This window comes from Neodiprion lecontei, chromosome 2 (assembly GCF_021901455.1).
Source record: "Neodiprion lecontei isolate iyNeoLeco1 chromosome 2, iyNeoLeco1.1, whole genome shotgun sequence".
In the NCBI taxonomy this organism is placed as follows: Eukaryota; Metazoa; Arthropoda; class Insecta; order Hymenoptera; family Diprionidae; genus Neodiprion; species Neodiprion lecontei.
Window position 1 is genome coordinate 6895054 of NC_060261.1, and position 27198 is coordinate 6922251.

Sequence of the window (27198 nt, forward strand, 5' to 3'; positions counted from 1 at the left end):
AATTTACGAGGATGGTCCCTAAAAGCATGGGCGCGATTTGGCAAGTTCAGACTCCACTTTTGCCAACCAACAAAAATAATTCACCATAATTGGCCGTGTAGTAGTATATTTCTACCACGCACGCACACTATTGTATTACTTGCATTTATAGTGAGCGCTTGGCTACTCTGATCGTGAATTGGGTTATGTGTACAGCTGTTTAGTACTTTAGTGTCTTGTTGACTGTCGAGCAGATATGTAACAAGTTACGTTACGAAAATTTTTAAGTAGCCGGAACGTACGCGTGGCATTCGAATCAAGCAACAAACGTGTCAACTATGGATTTGTTGCGATTATCTCAATGTACGTTGATATTCTGTATATTAGAATATTATATCAATTCGTAATATAAATAAACGCGTTATGACTTTAACCACGTTAACCGAGTTTATAGAAACCAGCAATTAAATGGCAGGATTTGTGAGTACAATGATTTCGAACCAGCACAACACCGTATTCCTGCGGATAGGTTCAGCATTTTTCTACGGTATAGCTTCGTTAATGATAACTATAGTTAACAAGACGGTGCTAACATCCTACAGTTTTCCATCGTTCCAAGTACTGGGTATCGGACAAATGTTGACCACTATAATTGTCCTGTACATCGCAAAGAAATTGCGCTACGTTGATTTTCCCGACCTAGAAGTTTCAACGTTCAAGAAGATTTGGCCACTGCCAATAATCTTCATAGGAAATATGATATTTGGATTAGGCGGAACTAAGCAATTGAGTCTTCCTATGTTCACCGCCTTAAGACGTTTCAGTATTCTCATGACAATGATTGCTGAATATTACATACTGGGAGTAAAACCACGAGCTTCTGTCCAAATCAGTGTATATACGATGGTCCTCGGCGCAATATTGGCTGCTTCAAATGACCTTGCGTTCAATCTTGAGGGATACATCTTCATATTGCTCAATGACTTTTTTACCGCTGCAAACGGAGTTTGTATGAAAAAAAAACTTGAATCCAAAGAACTTGGAAAATATGGCCTCATGTACTACAATTCTTTGTTCATGGTTCTACCTGCATCAGCAATCGCTTCATGGTCAGGCGATATTAAGCATGTTATGGAATTCCAATATTGGACTAACACGATATTTTTGATACACTTTATGTCGTCCTGTGTAATGGGATTTATATTATCGTACAGCGTTATTTTATGCACGCTCCACAACTCCGCACTAACAACAACAATTATTGGCTGTCTTAAAAATATATCCGTCACTTATCTTGGTATGATTATTGGCGGTGACTATATATTCTCTTGGCTCAACTTTGTTGGACTAAATTTAAGTGTAGTTGGTAGTTTAATTTATACGTGGGTTACGTTCAGGAGGCAAGAACCAACGGAAGTCAAATATACTTCTTTACGAACTGTTGAAGAAGGTAAAACCCAAATTGTGTAACTATTGCCCAATGTTAGAACTAAAATGCGACGTATTCTGACCGGTAATTATACACCTGTCAAGTCATTGCCAGTGAAATTCTTATTAATTGTAATTTGTACAATATACATATAATTGATAATCTACCAAAGGACAGTTACTGTTACCAGGACAATTTGTGCCATAGTACAGTGGCTCATAATTTAGGCCAAATTATTTTATTAGGATAATTATAAAATTGTGCTGTATTATTATTATTATTATTATTATCATGGTTATGTTAATTATTTCTATTTCACATGTATAAAACTTTATTGTAAAACAATAAATTTCAATTCACCAAATTCAACACCACAAGATTATTTTCCTCGATGGGTTGCAGACAGATCAGCAGTACGAGGGCTGTCGATGAGCGGTGCCTTTGCAGAGGATTTCACGAGGAACCATGTGCAGTTATCATTTCTGCAACGCATGGTACTATCGGCAGGTGCTGCAGCCATATCTTTGGCGAACCCTTATCGTGCTGACATGATAGCTTGCCTTGGCGAGACAACAGGACAGAGTGCACTCGTTCATTGCCTACAACAGATGCAGTCTTCCACAGAAGGCAGACGCATTCTAGATCAAAGACCTCGCATAAATTCATCTACCATTGATCTTGCATCGCTCAAGCGTTTGCCTAATGGAACCCTTGGAAAGTCGTACTATAATTTTTTGGAAACTAACGTAAGAGATACTATATCAAAATACTTTGCTCTGCAGGGATGGTAGCAAGTTACTTCGTCACATATCATTTTTTTTTCTATAGTCACCCACATTGCCGTAATTTTTGAAACATAATCATCCAGGCATGTGTAAGTAAATGCTATTTGTTGTTGAAAATCAATTTTTTTTTTGCCCTGAACAGTAGATTGTAACACAAATCGTCCATTAAAATGAAGAAAGTCAAGAATAACACTTTCTGGAAAAAATGTTTTTCTGATAAAATGATTTCAATACAAATCCTATTGATGATTGCAGATATTGTTATTATTATTCTGTATTACGAGCTAACTTCCCATCACAATTTTAAATTAGAATATGCATCCGTGACATCCATAGGCATGATTGCTACCCGCCCTGCAACTTGTTACAACATCTTTCATAATTTGTGTAGAATACTGTAGTCTTGTCTTGTATACTCGAATACAGTCGATTCCTCCCCCCACCCTGATATCGCCAAGTCTGAAATAAGCGTGGCAGCGAAGACATTTGTCATACACCACTCTGGCTTGACACCGTTGGAAACTAAATGTACAGCTGTCCTAGCACTTTCCATATTTTCAAAGAGTTGAAATTACCTTTACACGCAATTACAGTTTTTCTCAATGACATAAATTAGCAGAGCAGCAGTGCAATTCGTACTTTATTTTACTTAGTGGAGACTTGCATTATATTGCTTAGCTAGGCCTGTATATTGGTTCCTAATTAATTCATAGACTGCTATAATGACTACATTAATTCTACACTTAAGTAATTGTTCATTGCCAGCATAAATTTGAAAACTTATGATACTCTGAAACAAATGATAAATAAGAACCAAAGTGATTACAGGATTTATTCGTATAGGAAGTGACTCCAGATTCCAGGATGGCTGTAAAATTTGTTGATGATATTGAACTTGCATATGTGATGCAAAGGTATCGAGAGGTGCACGACATTTATCACACAGCATTGTCAATGCCAACTACTATGCTTGGCGAAGTTGCTGTGAAATGGGTAGAAGCTGTGCAAACACGTCTTCCGATGTGCACATCAGGAGCAATATTTGGAGCGATGCGTCTCCGTCCGAAGTAAAGAACATACTAGACCTTCCGATTTCAGTTTTCCATGAATCACAATAAGCGCCATCAAGAAAATGCTACAGAATAATTCATTCTTGTGCAATCATCGATCGCCTAGTTCTGAACAATTTTAGTAACAAATAATTAGTGGCTTGAAAGTAGTGGCATAAACCGTTCATGAAATTTAACAATAACTATTTGTGTAATTTTAGGTCAAGGAAAATGTACACTGACCATTATCTGCCTTGGGCGTTGAGAACAGGCTCACAATCTCAATTTCTGCTTGGTGTTTATTTTGAGGAACGTTGGGAGCAGCCTCTTACAGAGTTTTACAAGGAGATGAATATTGTTCCACTCGTCATCTGAATTCAATAAATATGAGAATTGATAACGTATGTAATGCACATCTTTTAATGTCCCAATTTTAAAAAATCATGGACAAACGATTTACGAATTATCTCACATTATATCTTAGGCGTTATTTTATATACCATATTTTTTCATGTGCCGATCAACAGTCATTTCAGTTTGTATAAGCGTTCCTTTTTTTTCAATAAAATGAAGGTAATACAGCAATCTAATGAGTGCCACCGCACAGTTATATTTTTATCTTACTTATTTTCAAATATTATCACCATATCTATTTGAAATGCCACCAGAAACAATCCAAAACACCTGTTCATGATCAATTTTAATATGTATAACGAAAATCCGAATTCACATACACCTGACGTTCAATTCATCAATTGTATGACATCTGTGTTCACAGTTCCTCTCAAATCCCTAATCCTACCTACGCATTGAAATCGGATCAAGATCTCCAATTCGAAACTGTAACGTCCTCTGTCCCAAAATTTGAATCCTAACAATTTCCCAAACCTGACGGTCAGTTTAGAGCGAGCAACGGAGCGGATCGGTCGACGACTCGAGAAATAGAGAAACCGCTGATATTTGGCCAAACTCTGCAACCCTTCACATAGGTGATCAGTAGTGCAACACAATTGGAACGTTACAATTAATCAGACACTGCATTCGTTCCTTAGATCAGTGTAACGTATTTTCAATGTTTACATGATTCGAAAATTGATTGAGCTCAATTAAATCACTTCGAGTTACCAATCGCAATGACTTTATTTTATCAGAGCACAACGTATCAGTCATCGGTCCAACGATCACAACGTTAATCGCCAATATTTGTTAATGCTATTTTACAAAAACAATCGACCGAAATACGATTATTCAAATGAAAACGCGTCGTTCAGACACGATTGTACTTTAGACGATGATCATTATTTTTTGGCCTATTTGGATGAATTAATTTACAATAATTATTATACAGTAATCAGCAGTAAATGGTCCGATTGCACAGTATAACAGTTTTTATTGATTATAACACTGGAAATATGAAGAATATAATTTTTAATTGAATATCATTCATATTACAAAGTTGGATTACAATTGTAGCTATATTTTATTATGAAGTTTCAATAGGAATTCATGCAAGTAACTTCAACACCGTCTTCCAGACCACTTTGCAGGGCAAAACTGAACAAATCTACACGAGGCAGATCGGTCATACCTCAAGGTTCTTTTTCAAGTCTGCACGTCGATAGTCCCTCAGAAATTGCATTTTTGTTAAACTTTTGCTAAAAGATTATTCGAATAATGGGAAATTTATCGAATTATTTCCAATTAAGCAAGTAGGCAAAGTTTTTGTCTGGAAAAAAATGCATTGAGTGTTTCATCTCTGATATGTAATACTGATTTTCCGTGACAAAACTGATAAACATTCAAAACTAATTGCCGATGAATGAATACGAGATTCATCACATTTGTCACGAACCACGGAGAATGAAGTTATTAAATTACCCCCAGGTACACACCCTTGGATTGATTTTGAACATGGATACAGGAAAGAACAAATGGTGAATAACGATTAATAAATACAAGCGCGATGTTAACGATAACTTTTCGGGATAAAAGGGAGGGAATCAACCTACCCTATTGAAAATTTTCACGTGATATCTGACGTATACGATCTTACGTGAGATCTTTCACAAGAAGTCATATGCAATTTCACTATAAAGTGCACAGCCATATGAGATCTATAAATTTCACGAGTTTCATAGAAAATATTATACATAACGGTCATTGTGACAGCGAACACTTCACTTGATACACATAGAAGAGGCATTATCCTACTGTAAATTTAAGGTACATGAAATTTAATATGAAATTTTCACATGATTCGCACACCCGAAATCTCATATCGAGTCGTATCTAAATAAATATCAGATGTCATCTCAATAGAATGTTGAAATGTGTAATTGAGTTCTGATATAAGACCTCGCATTACATATATGTATATATATAAGTTTCGTTTAAGACCTTATATGCGGGATCTCATCGTAAGATCTTATCTTTTTTTTTTAAATCTTCTTTAGGATTCAGTCGAACGTGATTGAAACAACTTGACGAAAATTTGACAAACAATAGCAATTTTCGCATCATTAATTCTGTCTGCTTGAGTATGTATGTACATATGTTTGATTTTCCAAATAGTACTACATTGTTGCACGGACAAAAAATCATTGGTTTGGCTATACGTATGGCCAATATAGCTACTGAGAAGAAATATGGTTAACTTTAGCATATACATATATGATTAACTTGACCATATTTATGATACTAGAGTATAAAAATATGGTTATCATAACTATAATACTTTCCGGCTGTGGTTATTTCAATGACACGTGTTGTTAGTGAAATCGATGATTTTTTGCCTTGTGACGAAACCTATTTTGCGCAGTGAATCTACAAGAGCAGCATTTTTAAAGAGTTTAGTATTATGATTTTTGTTGATTATATTATTATGTACATATCCCATAATGTCAGTAGAAATGTTAGAGACAGAGTGAACCATAGATGGTGTTTTTTTTTCTCTTCTCGAGGGTAAAATTTTGCGTCCTAAATCTTTAGAAAAGATGATACATTTTTCAAATTGTTACTACATAAATTATTTCTTAAACGAAAGTATTGCACAATAATTCTCATAAAATTGATGTCAAGAGTAATTAACTGAAATATAATTTGACCATTAATAAAACTGAATCCTAGAAACCGAATATTGTGTCCGTGAAATTAGTGGCGGGCAAATAAAGGAATCGCCTGTATGATTGCGACTATTAATTAATGTCACAGAAAATATTTAGTTGTTTACCAGTCTTAGTGTTTCGTATTCAGACATCCCTCGAGTTTTGAATAGTTATATGCACACTTATGTAAGCAATTCTGTCAGATTCTGTTGATGTTTTACAAAGAATCCTGTACATGGAATTTACATCTATATTTTAGGTTTCGCCAATATATGTATACATGTAGTGCCCTTCACAGCTGGTACCGAAAACATATAAACTAAATTGAACTAGTGATAATTTCTATAACTAGTAAATAATGTTCAACTTTTTGCTTTCGTAAAAAACTAGGATGTCCGAGGATTGAGCTGCGAAAACATTATTTTACTGATTCTTCGGTCAACACATCCTTAACTTTCTACTTCTCAGATCTCGACAAGTGTGTTGCCTGGGTATTATATAATAAAACAGATACAATCACGAATTCCCGGGACGAAAAACGAGTTTTACTACTTTCTTGAGTGATTGAGTTCACGTAACAATTAGAGAATTAAAAAAAATCTTACTCTAGGTACTTATCTTCCATTGCTTAAACTCGTCATTTTTACAACACGATGCATCCTGATCGAAAATGACGCAAGCTACGGGAAAATCGAGCCGCTTATTTTCAAATAAATGCCGATTTGTTCAGTGAAGATACAGTTTTTTTTTTTTTCCATACGTGACTTTGTAAGGAAAACTTAACAAAGAACATTCAAAACATAGCATTACAAAAATGACGATTTCATATAGGCTAAATATCTCGCCTTCTGTTTGGACCGTTACCAAGGTATTTTTGAAGAATCTGTTGAATTAACATTGACTGTAAAGCAAGAGCAAAAAAGAAATTTTGCATTCAAATAACTATTGCTTATAAAAATCAAGTGGTTTAATTTTGATTGCGTGTAAATTTCCAAATACGATTCATTTTTAAATTATACGGAAAAAAAAAATGTTTGTTCAATAAGATCTTGAATGTTCTAACGCTTTACAGCAACAACAAGGTTGTACGTATAAGATGGAGGAAAGAAGGGTGATTCATCTTATCTCTGACAATTAGATATTTTAACTGAAACCCAGAATGTTAAAACTTGAAGTTTTGACTAGACAACAGACTTTCAAAACGGAAAGGAAAAAATAACCGGCGAAATATTTCCCCCTGAAACATCCCTATAACTACGTTAATTATAACAATCGTAATTGACCAATAGTGATCAATTGCTCCAAGTGATCTTATTCCTCTATACCAAACTTACACTTATAATCAGCTTGAATCTTGATTATGTTATATAGTAAAATGTTTTCAATTTTGACCAAGTCGACCGAGTAATTTCGACATTTAATATAAAAATCCTCACACAATATACGGATATCTTAATAGTAATGATATATTTAGAAGGTCAAGATATATAATCTAGTTGAGCATGAGTTAGTGGCTAAAGCATCCAAGACGTGATAGTGGCGGATGCTTAAGCTGATTGTAATTGATTTGGTCCACGCTGCAGTGTAAACAACATTTCAATCGAAGCTCAATCGCTTCAGAAATAGGTAGATTTCTTCAAAGGTTGGCCTGTCATCTGCACGTTTACTCCAACACTTAGTCATCATGTGATACAAATCTCTTGAGCATGGAACTGGTTGTCGAAGAATACGAGGCTGATTCTTATCCGTTGGTCCACAATGGTACCATCTGCTAAAGTTTTCCAACACTTGCTCAGACGTTAAATCAGCATAAGGTACTTCCGCACAGTTCATCAGAATTTCCCAAACCGTAATTGCATAGGACCAAACATCGGATCTGCAAGTTTGCTTTCTCTGGATAAGAAAAATGTACACAATTCTCTTTTATAATATATTATTATATGACGAAATGTAGATACAAGACGTGCTTATCGGTACGATAATTTTCCACAAGATTATGCGTACCAGTAAAATTGCCTCCCACGCCATCCAACGAAGTGGAACTCTCGCGTAACAGTCGTCTATGTAATACTCCTGATCATACTTGCTACAATACATTGCATGATCTGATACTTTTATGGTCATATTCTTGCTAACGACACAATTCCTATAAAATTTGTAAATGTTCTAGGAGAATAATTATTTCTGAAAGGGGAATGGATTCGTTCTACGAAACACCAAAATGAAATTACCTTGCAGCCAAATCACGGTGCGGAATGTTCAAGCTTTCCAAGTATTTCATTCCTGAGGCAATCTGAGTTACGAAATTCAGTAAACATCCGTAACTGAAATTTGAAAATAAACTTGGCTCAATATACGCTCCGCAAATAAGATCAGACCATTACAAGAGTGGCGTCTTACCTTAACGGCATGTCGTCACTTGACTTTTCATGAGTTCTGATAAAACTAGGAATATCCCCGAGCTCGCCGTACTCAAAAACTGCTCCGAATGGTTCTTCCTCGACAAGAGCTATTACTCGAGCTATATTTACATCTCGAATTTTCGCCAGTGAGTACATGTCGTTCATAAAGTGTTTTCTGCGAAATAAAAATTTTCGTGACAATGTGTTGCATAAAATTACTCAAGCCTTAGCAAGTTCGTTAAATTTAAAATAAAGAAAATTAAATACAAACATAATTAAATACCTCAATGAATCTGTAACTCCGCGCCAAAGGGATCGCACTATCACAACCTGTTTATTGCGTATCGTATTTGAATCTGGACTATGAATACCTTTAGCTTCGCACAAATGAACCTGGAAGAGTATTAATTACTTTTAAGTTTGTTGAGTGAATCGGAAGACTGTTGGGAAAAAAGTACACAGAATGGTTAAGCGAAAAATACAGTGATGAAAGTTTTTCAGGGGAGTATATAATATCTGTAGGTATACATGGCATCGGTGTTTCTTGCTATTCCTTTAATTAGTAGCGAGCTTTCAGGCAAATTGATATAATCGATAGCCTTATCAGCAATGTCGAGCACCGGTCAGTTACAATTTGTGATAAATTATATCCTAGTTGTAAAATACATCCGTAATTCGTGGTTTATGCTAACTCCGGTATAAAAAATTTATATAGATTTTATAATGAATCTAAAATCGATTACAACATACGTTTTGAAATTATTGTAATTGAGTGAAGATAACTTGCATGAAATAATACACAACTTCTTTATCAACCGAGAATAATTAAAAAATTATAACTTACCAGTCCAAAATTCCCCTCCCCCAGTTTGTCCAGGATTTTTAGTCTATGTCTTGAAACATGGTGGAGGTTACAAGAGTCAGAAACGTGCGACGGATGTACGGCATCCTCAATTTGTAGGGATGTGAACAAATTCGAACAACTTTGTCGTTCTCTATTATTGATCTGAAATCAGTTTTACCAACGAAAGTATTATTATTTTAATAATAAAAGGTATTTAAACCGTGCCAGCCTAACGAAGTTTAAATAATGAATATTTTTTACCGTCAAAATATCCGTTGCCGCGTAGTAACCTTCGTAAATTTGGTGATTAGTTCTAGACGAAGTATGGCAAAGTCTTTTTATTGGAAACGGGGTAAGGACCAAACGATCGACAATTTTATCGTCACAGCAACTGTCGCTTGTAAAATCTGTACACGGTAAGATTAGATCATCAAACAAAAGTTCACGTGTGAAAAATATGTTTTGTTTTAGATTTGCATGATGTTGAAAACATATTCTACATACTCGATTGATCGACAGTACTTGATTACATTTCCTTCTTTTTTTTTTTTTTATTATTACTAATTAAAAGGTTTAACGTACCCGAATATTCACTCTTACAACTGGACACTCGATCGCTTTTGTGGGTGTGAGGTTCGTAGCCGAGGTTCTCCTTCGAATAAAGTTTGTAAGTCCTTTCGTAGACGCTACATTTCTCGTATTCGCTACCAAGAGTATCGTCGTTCCGAAGACTGTGACTGTCAACCGATAGTATTTTACTTTTCAGAGACAATTTCGACTGGGATAAGCCGTTGATGATCACAGGTGGGGGCATTTTAATGTCTTTCATATTGATCGTTATTCCGTGTGTCGGTGATCTGCACAACAAGGCCGTGTGCTTCTGCAGCAATGCGACTTTGTTGCGTCCCCTTTGCTTCATCAAAAAAATCGTGCAAGTCAGCAGAAGCGCAGTTACCGTCAGAACACCGCTGACAAGTCCTATGTAGGTCTGAGAATTGCTGACCGGAAACGCGTCGGGTGTCAAATTGGTGTTCAATTCAAAAATTGTCTTGTTGTAGCTCGAATGCGAGTCTTCGGTATCGCTCAGTTCAGTTTCATTATCCTTGTGACACGCCCGATAAAATTGTTCCAACGATTCGTCCGATAGATTCCGCGATGCCGGTACTGCGAACACAACCGATTTCCGATGACTCACGCTTTGAAACACCATTACGAATGAGTTTGAAACGTAAAGTTTTTACCCTCTTACCAGAATCGAACGTGACTTCGCTCACGAGGAGCCATTTAGCTTTTGGAACAAGTTCAATTTTAACGAAACGTCCTATCCTGGATTGTAATGATATCGATACGCTCCTGGTAGTCGATTTTACATCTTCGTTGACCTCAAGCTTTTCCGAAGTTTGATGATATTGCTTGCCATCGAATGAAAACCAAACGTACGCAGTGGAGAAGACCTGTAACGTTTTAGTTGAATATTATTGGATAGAAAAAAAGGTACGACGCAAGTTAATCATTAACCCTTTGCGGCACAGCGTCTCATATATATGAGACACCTTGTTTGAATCTGTTATTCAAGATTTATATACAATTTGTCAGATATCGCTGACATTTTTTTTTTTTCTATATAATTGGAGTTCCAGGATGTCAATATTGATGTTTTAAAAGGGATTATGATGCTTCCGTGAATATAGTGAGAGTTATAAATAAAAGGTTGAAAATGTCAGTTTTTTACTAAACAATTATAATTGTGGGAAGATTATGGGGACCAGCAAAATGGTACTCGATAATCTTGGATTTTCGGGGTCGTTAAAAACGAAACCCATGTAAAAATTTCAAAATTTCTGATTGCGGATTCAATATAGCGGACTCAAAACATGAAAATTGATCCAATTCCCTTGAAGTTTGTTATTTGGGGGTTTTAGGGGTCGATGAAAACGAATCTGACGTCAGAATTTCAAAATTCAAGATGGCGGATCCAATACGGCGGACTAAGAATATAAAAATTGAACTTTAAAAACTTCTCAGATATGGCCTCATTTTTTATATCAGCGACTTCGAAAACTGTTATATATATCCAGTTGCAAGAAATTTGACTGCAAGGAAAAATGTATGCTTGAAAGGGTTAATGAAAATAAAAGCCATATCCTCATTGAGCAATACCTCGATATTTCGGGACGGTATATGCGCCGCGTGGATGGTACAGTTTTCAAATCCCCGTACTTCGTAAAACTCGAAGGTCAGCTCCACTGGGTTCAAATTGCTCCAGCCAACCCAATTTGTGAAACTGCTGGCTATGGTGCTCGGCTCTTCTCCGTATACACCATCGGTCAGTTGTCCGAGTCCATCGACCATACGATTACCATTTTTAATACCGTCGTAAGATGAGTCTTCGACATTGCAGCCATTGGGTCCAAAAGTCTCCCCTTTCGGGGCCGAATATTTAGTGATTTGTTCTGGGAAAAGATATCGAAATTCGTTCCTCATCAGCGACCGGATCATATTTACGAAATCGAAAGAGGAGGATCTCTGGCTGTCCAGATCTATTTGAATACTTACGTTCCCAAACACATCCGTAAATTTCAACTCGCATGCAAACCGTTCGCGGATGTTGACTGTACGGAACGAATCGAACTCTGCTGGCAACAAACGGCAAATCCAATTTTTGCTTCTCTACCAGATACGTGTTGCTGTTTCCACGAAGTACCTATCAACGATTACCGCGGCGAATTCGAAGGGTATAATAATAATGAATAGTGACGAAAAGTGGCAGGTGATGTAATTGACATTTTTGGTTCAACGATTGACCCACCTTGTCCCCTTTCATGGTTTTGTATTGGTACCATTTCAGGTCACGCCAATATTCCAGAAAAAACGTTTCCGCGTATTCTTGCCCTTGACCATTGCCAAATCTACCCTGGGTTTCAGTCCATGTAATAAGGTGATTATTCGTAAGATCCACCTCCAAGTATTCTCTAATGTCACTGCTAATTTGGGCTTTCGGACACCAAGCTCCACCATTTTTCTCCTGGCGTATTCTGCAGGAATAGCAATCGTATATCTTCTTTTACATTGACCATCAATTAGTTAAATGATCACACTTTGATTTTTTTTCACTCAAAAAGCATCAAAAATACACGGAAAATATTAAATTCAATATTAATGAATCAATTGATGGACAGTCGTGTTTTCAATGCATCACGTTAAGCGTGTCAAATTATTCATGCGATGATATATATCTACCAGTCTTCAATCGTCCCATCAAAAATAGACAAACGGCTGTACGTTCAAATTAATTCCAAATATGTGACATTGCTTATGTTACAGTTCTGAATACACGTGTAAGAGTGAAACTAATTTACGGCATTCCGGTGGAATATCAGGATTCCTCGAATTACGAACCTAGCATTTTGGGGGCCAACGGATTTCATTTCGTAACTGGAGGAGGCGGTAATCGCGTTGTCTGGAATCTTTCCCTCTTCCATGCCGAGTGGAATGATACATTGCGCTGAAATCATACCTTGATTCAATATCGCAGTTAGACCGGCAGTAACAAACCGAGAAAAAGAGCAATTAGTTATCAAGACATGTGTCAGATGTTTTGTCTATAAGATATTAATCAAGTCGTATATATTTTTTATTTACACAGTTTAATCTTTCCTCGTCAATTAGGCAACAATTGTAATTATACTCACCAAAAACATATTTAATTGGCTCGTCCGTGTAACAAGCCACGACAATGAGTACTTTTATGAATATACCTACGGCTTCCATGATATGTAAAGCGATATCCTACTGCAGCATTATTGGAATGCCTTGTAAAGTTCATGATAATCTGTATACGTTGGTCACATTTTTACACGTTACATTTTACTCTGAAACAGAATTAACAATGTTCGGATCAGTTATGCATCGCAAATACCTTAAGAATAACGGATACAGGGTGGCGAAAATTTTGCTAAGTTAAATAAAATTCCCTGACTTTTCCCGTAAAAATATTCCGAATTCCCTGACGTTTTTCCACAAAACTTGAGTAATATTGGACAGCTTTTATGACCAAAAGCTCCAGAACTTGTGCACCTTGAATGTATAAACTTGGATTTAAAAAACACGTAGCATCGCTTCGTTTCACACAAATAATTAGAAATTAAACAATACCATTTCCAAAATTTGGCTCAACTGAAGTTACAAAGCATAGCTAAAGTTTGAAAACGATTTTTTTTTCTTTTAAATTACATTTTTCCCTACGGTCCATTCCCTGACTATTCCCGGTTTTCCTGGTTTACCCTGGAATATCAATCCAATCTCCAATTCCAAGCCAATCGACAGAATAACTTATACAGTTTCACGAGTCACGGATAATCAATTCAATCAGCGGACATCATCTTCAGAAAACACCCTACCAATTACATTCACTCGTCTATGATTCCAGTATTTTGCTCGTTTTCCATAAAGATAACGAAATGATTATTGATTTGATTGTTCGACAAACGAATTGCGGAATGATACGCACGGCAATTATAACGAGTAAAAGGAATCGGAAAATCGATTTAGTCTTCGAGACTTGAGTACACGCGATAATTTCGGCTATCAGGAGTGAAATAAAAAAAATTGAGCTTCCTAAATTTCTTTATCATTGTACGAAAAGTGTTAAACGCCGAGATCGGACGGTGAGTTAAATTTGTCAGGAGACACGGCGGTATCGTAGCAGCGCTTAATGGAGTTCCATGGTCCCTACCATGGTCCTCTTGTTTGGCTCCAAATCTTAATTACATCGGTCCATATATAGAAATAGAACCATGCGCAAGTGTGGGAGCTTTTGCAGTCCCAACGGTAGCAAAGCGGAGCCGCTAGTGTGCCTGCGCAACAAGTAAAGGACAACGATCAATACGCCATGTACCGGGTGTCTGCACGGTTTCCGCAATGTCCACAATGTCCGCAATGTCGGCTGGCATTCGATGTTGGCAGTTGGTTTATCCGCCCCCTGCTTTCGCACACCCCTTCAACCCCTACCTCCCCCTCCCCCTCCCCCCCCCCCTCCCATCCCCCTTCTCCTCATCATCCACCCCTTTTATGCTCTCTCTACTTCACTTTACGCCATTCGTCTGCACCCTTAACCTCTCGAATGCTTCTTTCAGGTCTAATGTGGCAAACGACACCTGCAGGAACACACGTCGATATACCTCGTATGACTATGCTGTGGATTTTTTTCCCTCATGACCATATATAATGCCTATAACGTATTATAGGTAAGCGAAGTTACCTCGTGGTTTCAATCGAGCCGAGTGGCGTCGGTGAAATGTTTTTTCTTTTTTTTTTATTTCTCTCTTGTTTCATTTCTACTAATTCAATATATCACTGGGAAAAGCAGCGCGAAAGCAGCGCGTATCGCGATTTTTATTTTTATTTGATATTTTTTTTTTTTATTTCTATTTTTGATTACACATTAGTAAACGTCCTGATCAAGATTATATATACCAAAGTTTTCATACCAAATTTTCATCGTTATATACCAAAGTTGACAGAACTTTGTTCGTTACGATTTTTGGAATAATGATGGAAAAATTTGTAATAACTTCCGTTGGTAGCAAGTTTAATGTTCATCGTGTGCTTACAACGAAACTGACATTACTGCGTGTGCATAATATGGCGAAAAGAAAAAAATTTGTTTTCGATATATTATCGGAAATTAAATAACGACAACAACCGGCTCACTTAACAAAGTATTAATGCGAAAGTATAGGATTCGTGTACGTGTACAGACCGTGTGTTTCATAGGTTGGATTATATTATACAGTAGAGCTGCGAAAGAACAACCGCTGCAGGGGGCGGGGGATGGATGTGGCATATTAAAAGAAGAGAAGTTTTCCCGGGGAAAGAATTCTCATGGAAAACAAGCAAGGGTGGGAAAACTGTAAGAAATTCTATTAACGCAAAGCCTCAGTAGTAAACGAGATTTCGTAAAAGCAATTTCGCACTTTTTAACCCACCGCGAAACGGCAACGGCGAGTCGCAGCGCGATTGGGGGGGATGAATTTTTGCGTCGTCACGATGCTCGTCCTAAAACGTCACACGGCACGTACCGCGCGTTTCCGCATAAATTCCACCGCACGTCGGGCGACACGTGCCTCTCTCAACGTTTGAGGTGTTTGTTTTTTGGTGCCCATAGCCCCTTTGTCAGTTTACAGAGAGAAAGAAATACTCTCCGACGGAGACAGCGGAGCAGTCGGAAAGAGAGAGAGAGACAGAGAGAGAGGGATGAGTGAAGTAACGATCTTTGAGAAGACACCGCGTAGAATCGTGTATCATATATATATATATATATATATATATATATATATATATATATATATATATACACCTATATTCCGCCATTGCGACGTCTTAAACGAGAACAATAGGCATATGCCAACAAAGTTATCATGCCGTTGAATAGGCGATGAAATTATTCACGGGCAATCTGTCCTAACGAAGTTAATTTCGGCTCGCTCAAAATCTGCATATTCAGCGTGATAGAGGGAATGGAGTGTTGCAGGGTTGATGATATTTACCGTACACGGTATGCCCCATCAATTCAAAGGTCCTTTTCAAATAACTTGATATTAGATACGTATCGTTTTTTTCATCCTGACATTCTGATGACGTAACAGCTTATTGTCGGAATTGAATTATACGGAATAAATTACTCGATTTGCGTGCCATTTTTCTCGATGATAATTGAATCCGTTACACCTCTATCCGTATTCTTTTTCACGAAAATGCTCGAGCGAACCAATTTTGATCGTTAACATTTTATGGAAGTGTCAAATTTTCAACCGATTCAATCTTGTACGATGGACGAACGATGTAATTTACAATTATAATACAATGTTACGTTCACCGGCAATGGGAATAAAATTTTTTAGGAACCTGTGACTAGGCTTGTATCGCAAATTCAGGATTTTATAACTACTTCAATTTCATTGTCTAACCCTCCAAATTTTAGATTTTATTACGCAAATGACACACGTGTATTTCGGTGCCGGTCCGTAAAATTTTGCTATTAATATCGCGTATTTCTGAGGCACAAAAGTTGAAAATTCTACAAAATTGAATTAAAATGGAGTTCGCGTAAAGAGATCCCCCGACGTACTTCGGTGGAAAATATGCTTGCCTGGGTATTACGACAAGCAAGCCAAGAGGAAAGTCGTGATGGAGAATGATGGCGCGTGATGAAACCTGTGATTTTTCATCGCCAAAAGGCAGAGGTGTGTATTCGCAAATCCTGCGCCGCCGACCCTTTTGGCAGGTCTTTGTTGGCCTCCACGCAGAGGCTTCTGCACTAGGGAAATGGCTAGCCAATTAAATGATTTACGCCCAACACATTGATCGCGCCCAAATTCGAAACATGTACCCTGCACGTTAGCGATTATTGGCATCGGGAATGTCAAAATTTCACCTCTTGTAAAAAAATCACCCATTTCGATTCAAAAAAACTCACTACTTGACAAAACCAAAATTGTAATACTACGTTGGCAATGACGGGATAAATTAAAAAAAAAAAATCTACCTAGCTGCACGAATGGCAGTCATTTTGATCTAATCCTTTTCAAAATTATTTTGAAAATTCAGACCATTTTTTGGTATCGTGAATCTTACATCCTTTGTAAGGATACGACTATTAACACCGTCGGAAATGACCACTCCCTGGCGGATTCGGTCCCAACGTGTTATTAGAGTGTTTTTTCGCTAGATCCCAAAATCAGCGATGCTACAGTTATATTCCAAATAATCACTCAAACTCCAATCAATTCTTCGGTGTAGTTGTAAAATTTTTCCACCACGGTCTTAAACCAAAATTAAATTCGAAAAATCCATTCTGCCATCACCAGAATATCACTGATAAGTTCATGGTTTTTGTTTTCTTTTCTTTAACAAAATATATCCATATTATTTAATTTCAGTATATTTCAAGTGTGATTTCAGTTACAAGTACGTATTTAGAATTCCGTGTAATTTCAGTGTAGTAAGAAATCTTTTCAATCTCAGTCTTATTCTCGTGGTGGAGTCGAAAATTTTTATTTCTGTGACGTTTCGGTCGGACTTTGGTATAAGCTTCTAATGCAATAATTACAGTTAAAATACAGTGTAGAAAAAACTCTTAACTACACCGTGAAATTTAATTGTAACTTATTGTTAAGTTCAATTTCAGTGAGACGGAATCCTTGTCCTCTGACCATGCTCCGTAACGTTAATTTCTAACGTTCTGCTCGGTTGTAATCCCATCAATAGTGGATACCTATTGAGCTTTTGTGGTGTTACAGCGTCGGAATTAGGGAGGGCTGTTCGCTGCACGACACGTGGCACGAAGTATTAGGTAGGTAGGGTGGACGTTTAACATTTGCCGATGGTGAAATGTCAACGCCCGAGTCAATATTGCTACCCTCTGCACAATAGCTGTAAATGTGGAAGCGAAAGTTACGCGATTCTAGACAAATAGATACGCGTACGAATTATACGCGTCTTGATACACGGATGGTGAAATTTTAATCTCAAGCGCGGATGATTAATTCGACTTTTCCGACGTTTTGGAATTTCATTCTCCAGCGGATAACGTACACCACCTACACACAAGGTACGTATAATTCGGTCACCGTTCGTTCGCCGAGGGGGTAAAATGATATTCGGCCTCGCTAAAGGCATATTTCCTACCGACGGAGATCTACAATTTCCTTAGGGCGTTGAGAGCTTCAAAGATGTTTTCTCACCTCTCGCTTATTTCTTCCTGCAGTAATGCAACTTGGCGTGCAATATTCTTTTACACTTGGTCGATTTAACGAGGTGACAGGCAAATTGTATCATTTATTCAGTTACGGCTGATACTGTACGATATTCGTGTTTTAAAATGTGATAATTGTTTACTAAACTCGTCGCAATGTGCGTCTTTCTACATTTTCACATCGCTGTTTCGTTTGCATGGTAATGTACACGGTTTTCAAAATCAATCAATCAATCAATTTTCAATTTTAAAAATGTTTTACGTTGCCCATTAAAATCATTAACAATTACCGTATTATTCTTACAAACGCGATGATACAGACAACCGAAATCAAAATTACGTACTTACCGTAGCAAAATCGTGTCAATATGTACAGAAACTTTCAAATGCAAGTACTCTTTGAACCCAATATAACAGCGTTAAACCAAATTCGAAGTAACATAATCTCTTTGTTGGTTGACTCACCGTAAAGAGGGAATATCGAATGCCTCTTGAATCTTAATTCACTGATCACTGATTTTCTTGTCTAATTAACGGGGTCTCCAAATCCCTATAATCTATACGTAACGTCAAACGTATTACCTTGCGTGTAAAGTATCACATCGATCAGAGCTCACGTTCGTTGTCTGATCTTGACTCGCAGACCTTGGAAATTGTATTATCGATATTGTATATTGAAATGTGCATACCTATAGAATACACGTGTGCGTTAACCGTCTATCCGTATAAAGTGTGCGTGGTAATCGCGTCTGTGATTTCTTCGTTGAACGGGTAAGTTACGAATGATTTTTCACTTTTCGGATTTGAAAAATTTTACAACTGGCTACGGTATGATACGACGTTGTGACGTGAAGGATATGTTATTCGGAGGGGTTGTTTCCGATGTACACTGATACGAACGGGGGCCTGGACCCAGCATCCATCCCACCACATTCCCACCCTGCAAGTGTGCCGCAGCGTCGGTGGTGACTCCGGAGCGCAGACGCGTTTCCATCCCACCCTGGGTATGGCTCATCCTGCAATAACGTCCATTCACATACGTCTGCGTACCCCGTAGACAACCACCTGCACACCAGAGTAGGATTATTCTATATTTCCGCCCGTTTCTTTGCCCCTTTGTCTCATGTTTTTACTCTTAATTCAGCAACGCGTCTCCCCAGACATCCTTCAAGCTAATGTAATCACTCAGCAAGCTCTTACGCTAATTGTAAATACAGGGAGCGGCAATTTTTTTTCATTTCGCGTAGTATAACAACGACAAATGAAATATAAGCGATTTTTCCGGACTCGTTTACGTCTAAATATACTTTACAACGGAGATGGAAATGTAAAACCGAAGAACATGACGGCCACGTGAGGTCTCGGGGGAAATTTGAATTTTTCTTGCTTCTTTTTTTCCGTTTTACGTCTTTTATGCATCCTATTTCAGTGCAGGAAATCTTCCGAGTTAAATGCAATGGCAAACGTGGTCCGGAGATAATTTAATTACGCGAACCGACGCTGCAGCGAAGTTTACTACCTTTGTTTCAATCAAATTTTCAAGCATGTCGTACGTCTTGTCCGGTAAAATAAAATAACATTCTAAAAACATGGAAAATGTTTCATTACCCATTACGCGTATCGTATTAAACATTGAAAGAGGTGTAATGCGTATTATGGATATTACTTGAATAAAACTTTTATTAATAACTGTAATATTACATGTGATAATGCATTGGAAAATTGAAAATATTTGTTATTCGCGGGAGTTAATTAAAAAGAATTACAATTTATAGATATGCTTCTGATGATCGGGAGTATTTGTTTCCTCGACGCTTTTACATTGCCCTGTTTGAATAAAACAAGGTCGTATTTATTACGTGTTGAAATCATCTGTTCTTCCATTAAATTCAGCGAGGGTTCTGTGTTAGATTTCAACGATTCTATAATCTGTAAACGGATAAATTTTCACCATGAAATTATCGGATGGACATAAAACTAGAATCAAATGAGTCTGGTCCCAAATTCGTCGCAGAATCACTTACTGTACTTCGTAGATTGTTATTAGTCGGCGAAAATATAGCAATATCTCTCGTTACTGTGTCATTTCTCAGATCTAAACCCATCACAACGGTCACGGAACAGCTATATTCCGTTGTAAATTCAGTGAGTGCTTCAAAGGCACCGTCCAGTTTCACAAAACTCTGAAATTATCATCTTGTTACAGCGTGCAGCTTTGTGCATGTAGACTTCAATTATTTATCAGTGAGTAACAATTTTTTTTGATATTTAGCCGTCGCGTTATACTCTTCAAGAATTATACAACATCCCAAATTTTGAGAGTCCTATAATGCGGTCTTTAATTAAATTATAGAGAACGTTGCAAGCTTTTCAATGAAGATGTTCAATTCAAATTGTATATTTTTTTTTTATTTCACTCTACTGCACAAAGTCCATCAGAATGTATTTTTCAAAATACAGTTATCTCAAGTCTATTCTTCCGCAAGTTGAGTTTCGGAAATCTTGATTCAAAAGAGTTTTCAAAAGCAAGGTTTACAGCTTTGAAAACTGCCTCATCAATTACGAACTCACAAAAGATTGAAGCGAAATAAATCACTGCTTCATAATCAAAATAAGAGGTATAAAAGGACTTCAGAGATTTGGAATTTTTTAGTCTTGCATTAGCTGGAACAATCGGTCGAAATAAAACTAGGGAGAATATAAAACGGTTCCAGAACTGATCGTTGACTAAAAATTGTGTCGGGTTGATAAAACAATAATTTTTATACCTCTACCAAGATTGGAAGGCCTGAAATCGGTATACCATTAGCAACCTTCAGATCCCTGATCAACAACTCCCCGGGGGTCAACCTACTGATGTCTGTTTTAGCGAAAAGGAGTTCTTTGTATTCCATCTCTCTGTCGGAAGTAATGAACCCAATCTCCTCAAGTTTCTTAATAACTTCAACATCGTCAGGAGTGGCTCTGTTAGCTTCGACAGAAAAGTTGACTGTGTCAACCAAGATTGGCCCTGTTGTAAATGAGGCAATTATTTACTGGGAACTTTGAGCTGTATTTGTACATTTTAAAACCTATCACGCAAGAGTAGGTACAAGTGTGTTGGAATTACCTCGCAGGAAACTGCAGATACGAGGATCCAGAATTTTCGATTTTTTATCAATCAGAATCTTGGCAATCAAAGTTGAACAGCTGCCAACTATTTTTATCTTAATCTCTTTCTGCGGCCATAACCATGCTGGGTCTTGTGGTCTGTGATCAATAATCTCTACAACCGAATTAGCAAGGCCTCGACTTTCCTCAGAGAGAGTATGGTGGTCTACCAAAATAATTTCTAATTTCTTTTCACTGCTAAGAACCTCAAGACTCAACTGATCTCTGCAACAAGATGGCGAAAACTGTATTCGTGAATATATTTCGGTATATACCGTATATTTAAGGAGAACGCATGTGATAACGCAAATTCTACAATTTTGATTCCAATGAATTCAATTCGTGAACCACGAGACAATATCAACAGACATTTAAACTCGATTAAATACCTAGATGCGTAAAACAGACGTATCCGTATTCATATCTTTTCGAACTTTTTGCCTTAAAGCTTTGCAAATTCAATTCTTGTATTAAATTTTAATATTGTTGGATTGAAAGTTATAGATTCTTGCAAGGCTGATCGAAAGTTATGAAACATCAGCAGTTCCAAATATCAGTAGTAAGTGACTGTAGCAGCACATGTACACCCTCCTAGTGTAACGCCCCCTTAACGCTGAATTTCTCGATAATTGCGGAGGGTCGAAATCGAGTTTAGTACAAGGGTGTAAAATAAACCGAACATTTCTTCCGTGGGATTAAAGAAACATATGAATGATAATTTACTTTTTACCCTTAATTTCAAGCACATCTTTTTAATAAGATTTAAAAATACATGCTATACCACAAGTATAACAGATATGTCACGTTCATTTTTGCTATACAAAGCATTTTGAAATGTATTCTTGGCCGCACATTGATAAATATAAACAAATCAATTTATTCTAGGTCCCAATACCAAATCATTTATATTCGTAATACACATCAGGGTTCAATTTGGTACGGTAGTTTATTAAAAGAGTGTAAACATACGGTATGAAAAGTGATTCGTTTGAAAGAAGAATGTACAATCTTACGCTATCGCAATATGGGTTCCCCTATTACAAAACTGACCTGAAAGTCAACAGCTCCAGTGGTATGCTGTGTTTTTCAAAATGGTACAGAACTTCAGTTTTCAAACGAAATTCTTTTTCCGGAATATTGAGCAAAGGTATTACAGCAATATCTTCACCTTTGTCTTTAACATCGTTGTAGCGATGGAATGCATAGACAAGTGCACACACTGCTGAATCCAAATCACATGTTGGATTACCCAATACTACCCGGACAATTTTATACCGAACTAGATTATCCTGCGACCGTAAAAGTTTAAACAAAAGAATCAGAAATTTTATTCTTAATGTAACGTTATCTCAAGATTAAAGTTTATATTTCCCATCGAGAAATCACATTGGCTTTTCAGCACTTACTGATCTATCTAACGTATAAACTTCATCTGAAAACAATAAACCGGGATTGGGTCAAGTGCCCACTGCGGCAGTACAGAAATATTACTTCATAGAATGTTGCGTCGTAGATTATCCCGCAATAAAAAGAGATTTGTTGAATAACAGTAAATGCAATTAATCGGAAAAATTATTTATTTGAAAAAAGTTTCAATTGAGATCATAGTGCTGCTAGTCAAGTATCTTGAACTCGAAAAAATACTCGTTTCATCGTATTTCGATGAGAAAATAAATATTATTTGAATCAGCGGCGAATTCACAATGCAAAGAAATTAAATTAAATTTACAGTGGTACTAATAACGGTGTGAACATTTTTCCAGAAATATTTCTATGAAAGTTTCGTTGAAATATTTTCTGGAATATTCATAGTAAAGTTCTAAAAATATTTCCACGAATATTCAGCAATGTTGTAGAAATATTTTATGCGAATTTCCTGTTGAGAATGCATTTTTACATGCAGGGAAAATAGTCGCAATTGTAATTGTGATGACTATTTGATGAAATTTGAACATGATTTATCTCGCGCATGAATATTAGAAGTGCACGACACATTCCTGTAGAAAAAATTATCACTTGTCTGCAGTATTCATTTACTATAAATGTCAATACTTCTGCAATTGTTTACTTAAATGACATAATAGTTTGGTGACGTTTCTGCTTCCAGCAGTTATCGAATTCCGCCCATAACCGACTGCTAATAGCCAAAATGAAGAGAGCTAATATTCACAGAAATTATTTTGTATTCTTTTGACTGAATATAAAAACTGATGTCACTAATTATTGCGAAGATTTTAGTTCGAAACACATATTGACCAACAATTAAATGTAATTACCAAACAAGCTTTTGATGCTTCCAGAAAGGAATCCATGATTTACAAAGGCAACGCCGTGATATAGGTTAGAAATTTTACCATGGACTGTTTACAACATGAAGACTGTACGGAGTTGATACGGTTGGGTGAAACTAATTGTAACGATAGATTTGAAGGAATAATAAGCCAGCTGGTTCGAAATTCTGTGCTTGATAAGAGGATTTAAACACGGCCAGTAATCCATGTTGGCAATTGACATGGTGAAAATATGGATATGGTGAAAATATCAGAGGTGTGAAAGAAATTCTGGCGCTTTCGTTTACATCATTATCTGACACAAATCTGTGATTTCATTGGTCGGATCTAACGGAATACACCGATGAAATCACGTTCGCAAGCCAACGCATCTATCTCTCTCTAAAATGAGGTCGTTCTCGCTCTCACGGCTGCCAGCTAATGAAAACTTCCAGAAAATGTAGGGAATAAACAGTTGTTTCGCTATTTTTTTACTTTTGATGATTTTGTTGCATAAAATCGAATTGGTGATCCGTTTTATACATCATATTTATATTTTACACCGAGCGCTCGACGCATGCGCGGTATCAAACATTAAACTTCAACCACCTAGGGGATTTCTGCTGTTAAACCACGTTTCACCATGATGATTGGTCAATCGTTCAAATGTTCCAAGTATAAACACACAGTCTCAGTGGTCAGGTCACGGTAGATCAAGATTTACAACAATTGAATACCCCTTAGTCAGTATTGACATGATGCATGTTAAACATTTATTTGTGTATAAGCTCGCCTCATTGTCAGTTCCAACAAATAATAAGTCATGCTTGATATTTCATCGTTGATATTCACTTATCACTGACTTGATTATCGGAATGGATATGGTGTGTAGGTTATGCCTTTGCGATGAGCCCAATTTGATTCCAATATTTTATGCGAGCAAATGCACATCGGAGCTACAATTACAAATTCAAAATTATTGTTCTATAGAGGTCAGTAAATTCAAATAATGTAGCAATGTTCATTAAGGACCAGGCTATCATAGCAATAAATGATCAAACTTACTTATTAATTCCAGATAACGGAGAATGATGCATTGCCTAAAATGATATGTAATTGTTGTAAAGATAAATTGACATCTATTGATGAGTTTAAAACGCAGTGCGAACATTCTGATCTAAAACTAAGGGAATATTACAAAATTTTCTCGCCCAAGCAAACGTCTCATTCAATTTTCGAAGCACTTAAGGTAAGAATATGTTTGTGAAATAACGTCTGAGAACTTTCTGCAATTATACAATTATTTGCATAATTTTGAATATCATCTGTTTGAAATTATTTTCACAAAATATACCAATCTTTACAACAATTCTTCGTAAACATTTTACAGTGAATATTTTTATTTCCCTAAAATATCTGCCAAAGCATAATATTGGATTCTAAGAATTAAACATATTGGACTTCTTAATTTTCTCACTATCGAGATATGCCATATAACGAGTTGAGTGTATCAAATTGTAATGTAATTCAAATAGGTCAATTCCTGTGGCATTAACATTCAATGCACTCTTTTCAAATCCTTCGGATATTTCTTAATTCTTCACGAAGTGAACAAATCTTGACAAATGTGCGTGAATTTGGTTTTCTTGATATCGTTTAAAGAAAATACATACAAGGTATTCCCTTCGCCTCGCATAAACATTCTGCCTAGGTCCACTGCATGTATCAACATTATATTATTAGATGTTTCTTCCTTCACCAATCAACACTCACTTATAGGATATCGGCATTCAGACGGATGATAATATTGAAGGTAACCCATCGCTTTCGACAAATTCTTTCTTTGACATACATCAAAAGGAAATATGTAAGGTAAACGTAACGCCTGTTTCACTGGAGATGATATACAGCGATATCGCTGCTGATGATGATAATGATGATGATGATGATGATGAAGATAGCAAAAAATTCGGCTGCGTCGCGAATGGAATACGTTCAAGCAATAGTCTAGAAGTTGAGGACTGTAATTTGCGCAAGGATAATACAAAAGTTAAAACGCGACGTGTACGAATCCATGCTGATAAAGTCTTGACGGGCAAGAGTGTAAAACAGCCAAAAGAAAAGGAAAAATTTGACTGTAATTTGTGTCAAAAAGTTTACGTTTCTAAGAAAGCATTACTAAAGCATACTGAGGCACATTTGAAAAGCGAAATCGTGACGTGTAATGTCTGCAATAAAACGTTCAATAATAGTGAAAAATTAAGTGAACATATGAAAAAGCATAATGATGCTATGGATTTTAAATGCGAAGTGTGTGGTATGCCGTTCAAAGAACGAGTAAAACTAAACTTTCATTTAAGGGTACATGGTAAGGGTCCTTTAATAAACACAGATAAACAATATTTATGTGATATGTGCAGCCGAACTTTTGCTTCCAAATCCGGACTACGATTTCACTTGAAATCACACGCTGGTAATAAACCTTACAAATGTAAATTCTGTAGTAAAAGCTTCACCATTCCCAGCTACAAAAAAAGACACGAGCGAACTCATACAGGTGACAAACATTTCATTTGTCACATATGTAGTGCTGCTTTTGCTTCGGCGAATGGATTGAAGTACCATTTAAGGTCGCACACGGGTGAAGCTAATTATCACTGCGATACTTGTGGCAAATCGTTTAGGCGCCATAAGTATCTCAAAGAGCACACTTTCATTCATACGGGAGAAAAACCGTTCATCTGTAAGATGTGCGGCTCTGCATATGGAAATTCGGGAAGCTTGTTCGTTCACGAAAGAAAGTGCAAAACTAAGCATTCTGTTGGATTTATTGATTCTTCAAAATTATAGCCACATATCTCATTTTAACGTAATTAAAAGTTCGTATTGCTTAAGTTGAGTAATTGTGATATTTAGTAATTTAGCATCAACCATTAATGAGGTGGAATTTTATATTCGTTAATGCTTTAACTATACTTGCAAGTCTTACAAATATCTCTCTCGCTATGTCATTTGTCGTTAATACTGAAACGAATGATCGAAACAACCATTCATTCCTATCAAACTTCGCACTTGAACATGATTGTAATTGAATATCAGTACGAGTAAATAAATTAAAAGTCTTTATTTTATTGGTTGAACTTAAGATTATAATTTATAAACAGATATTTGTACTATTCACATAAATTCTGCATAATAGAGTAATTTTTGAATTAATTTTTTCAAATCCATCTTTATAATTCAGTGAATACGCAAAAGTGTAATTAGCATTTCGTACAATTTGTAATATAAATGAAGAGCATGATCTGTACCATGTCCAATATAATGTGTCTAATACTCATGATAGATATAACTGATAGTTAATATATGTAACATCCCTAAATTATAATATATAAAATTTATATACATCGTTATTTTACTATATTCATCTC

General features: G+C 36.5%; 5 protein-coding genes across 7 annotated transcripts; 3 read left to right on the forward strand and 2 right to left on the reverse strand.

Annotated features, from left to right (window-relative positions):
* The first annotated feature begins 158 nt into the window (after positions 1-158).
* LOC107227184 (ubiquinone biosynthesis protein COQ4 homolog, mitochondrial) lies at positions 159-3852 on the forward strand. Its single transcript, XM_015668251.2, has 4 exons — positions 159-342; positions 1811-2154; positions 3037-3260; positions 3464-3852. Exons 1-4 carry the CDS (start codon positions 318-320, stop codon positions 3615-3617), a joined length of 747 nt encoding a protein of 248 aa, XP_015523737.1. The 5' UTR covers positions 159-317; the 3' UTR covers positions 3618-3852.
* LOC107227177 (UDP-sugar transporter UST74c) lies at positions 336-1772 on the forward strand. The gene has a single exon (XM_015668238.2). It carries the CDS (start codon positions 448-450, stop codon positions 1447-1449), a length of 1002 nt encoding a protein of 333 aa, XP_015523724.1. The 5' UTR covers positions 336-447; the 3' UTR covers positions 1450-1772.
* Positions 3853-6160: 2308 nt separating the features above from the next.
* On the reverse strand, positions 6161-19269 carry LOC107227138 (discoidin domain-containing receptor 2). 3 transcript variants are annotated; one of them, XM_046731386.1, is made up of 15 exons: positions 19037-19269; positions 13285-13464; positions 12992-13097; positions 12402-12627; positions 12149-12296; positions 11753-12045; positions 10842-11046; positions 10175-10756; positions 9854-9999; positions 9593-9754; positions 9032-9141; positions 8747-8923; positions 8578-8670; positions 8351-8492; positions 6161-8239 (listed from the first exon to the last, which is right to left on the reverse strand). In XM_046731386.1, exons 2-15 carry the CDS (start codon positions 13361-13363, stop codon positions 7943-7945), a joined length of 2766 nt encoding a protein of 921 aa, XP_046587342.1. In that variant the 5' UTR covers positions 13364-13464; positions 19037-19269; the 3' UTR covers positions 6161-7942. The 3 variants fall into 3 exon arrangements, with proteins under 3 accessions (XP_046587342.1, XP_046587344.1, XP_015523678.2); XM_046731388.1 differs by having other exon boundaries at positions 18813-19269; XM_015668192.2 differs by lacking the exon at positions 19037-19269 and having other exon boundaries at positions 13285-14425.
* A 740-nt stretch (positions 19270-20009) lies between these two features.
* On the reverse strand, positions 20010-23987 carry LOC107226928 (exopolyphosphatase PRUNE1). The gene is made up of 6 exons (XM_015667911.2): positions 23774-23987; positions 22548-22786; positions 21457-21722; positions 21116-21357; positions 20372-20530; positions 20010-20276 (listed from the first exon to the last, which is right to left on the reverse strand). The coding sequence occupies exons 1-6, from the start codon at positions 23807-23809 to the stop codon at positions 20100-20102; spliced, it is 1119 nt and encodes a 372-aa protein (XP_015523397.2). The 5' UTR covers positions 23810-23987; the 3' UTR covers positions 20010-20099.
* A 456-nt stretch (positions 23988-24443) lies between these two features.
* LOC107226918 (zinc finger protein 287) lies at positions 24444-27168 on the forward strand. Its single transcript, XM_015667903.2, has 3 exons — positions 24444-24759; positions 24846-25016; positions 25547-27168. The coding sequence occupies exons 1-3, from the start codon at positions 24643-24645 to the stop codon at positions 26615-26617; spliced, it is 1359 nt and encodes a 452-aa protein (XP_015523389.1). The 5' UTR covers positions 24444-24642; the 3' UTR covers positions 26618-27168.
* Positions 27169-27198: the final 30 nt, after the last annotated feature.

Bases quoted from the DNA above. Each gene is read 5' to 3' on its own strand.
- LOC107227177 (XM_015668238.2), top strand. From the start codon at position 448: ATGGCAGGATTTGTGAGTACAATGATTTCGAACCAGCACAACACCGTA.
- LOC107227138 (XM_046731386.1), bottom strand. From the start codon at position 13,363: ATGGAAGCCGTAGGTATATTCATAAAAGTACTCATTGTCGTGGCTTGT. The intron at 9,142-9,592 runs GTAAGTTATAAT...ATACTCTTCCAG, and splicing joins GGGAGGGGAATTTTGGACTG to GTTCATTTGTGCGAAGCTAA. The intron at 8,240-8,350 runs GTACGCATAATC...TTTCTTATCCAG, and splicing joins CGTGGGAGGCAATTTTACTG to AGAAAGCAAACTTGCAGATC.
- LOC107226918 (XM_015667903.2), top strand. From the start codon at position 24,643: ATGGATATGGTGTGTAGGTTATGCCTTTGCGATGAGCCCAATTTGATT. The intron at 24,760-24,845 runs GTCAGTAAATTC...TATTAATTCCAG, and splicing joins AAAATTATTGTTCTATAGAG to ATAACGGAGAATGATGCATT. The intron at 25,017-25,546 runs GTAAGAATATGT...ACTCACTTATAG, and splicing joins CAATTTTCGAAGCACTTAAG to GATATCGGCATTCAGACGGA.
- LOC107227184 (XM_015668251.2), top strand. From the start codon at position 318: ATGGATTTGTTGCGATTATCTCAAT. The intron at 2,155-3,036 runs GTAAGAGATACT...TTATTCGTATAG, and splicing joins ATAATTTTTTGGAAACTAAC to GAAGTGACTCCAGATTCCAG. The intron at 3,261-3,463 runs GTAAAGAACATA...GTGTAATTTTAG, and splicing joins GCGATGCGTCTCCGTCCGAA to GTCAAGGAAAATGTACACTG.
- LOC107226928 (XM_015667911.2), bottom strand. From the start codon at position 23,809: ATGGATTCCTTTCTGGAAGCATCAAAAGCTTGTTTG. The intron at 22,787-23,773 runs GTAATTACATTT...TTACGGTCGCAG, and splicing joins AAGCATCAAAAGCTTGTTTG to GATAATCTAGTTCGGTATAA. The intron at 21,723-22,547 runs GTCAGTTTTGTA...ATCTTGTTGCAG, and splicing joins CTGGAGCTGTTGACTTTCAG to AGATCAGTTGAGTCTTGAGG.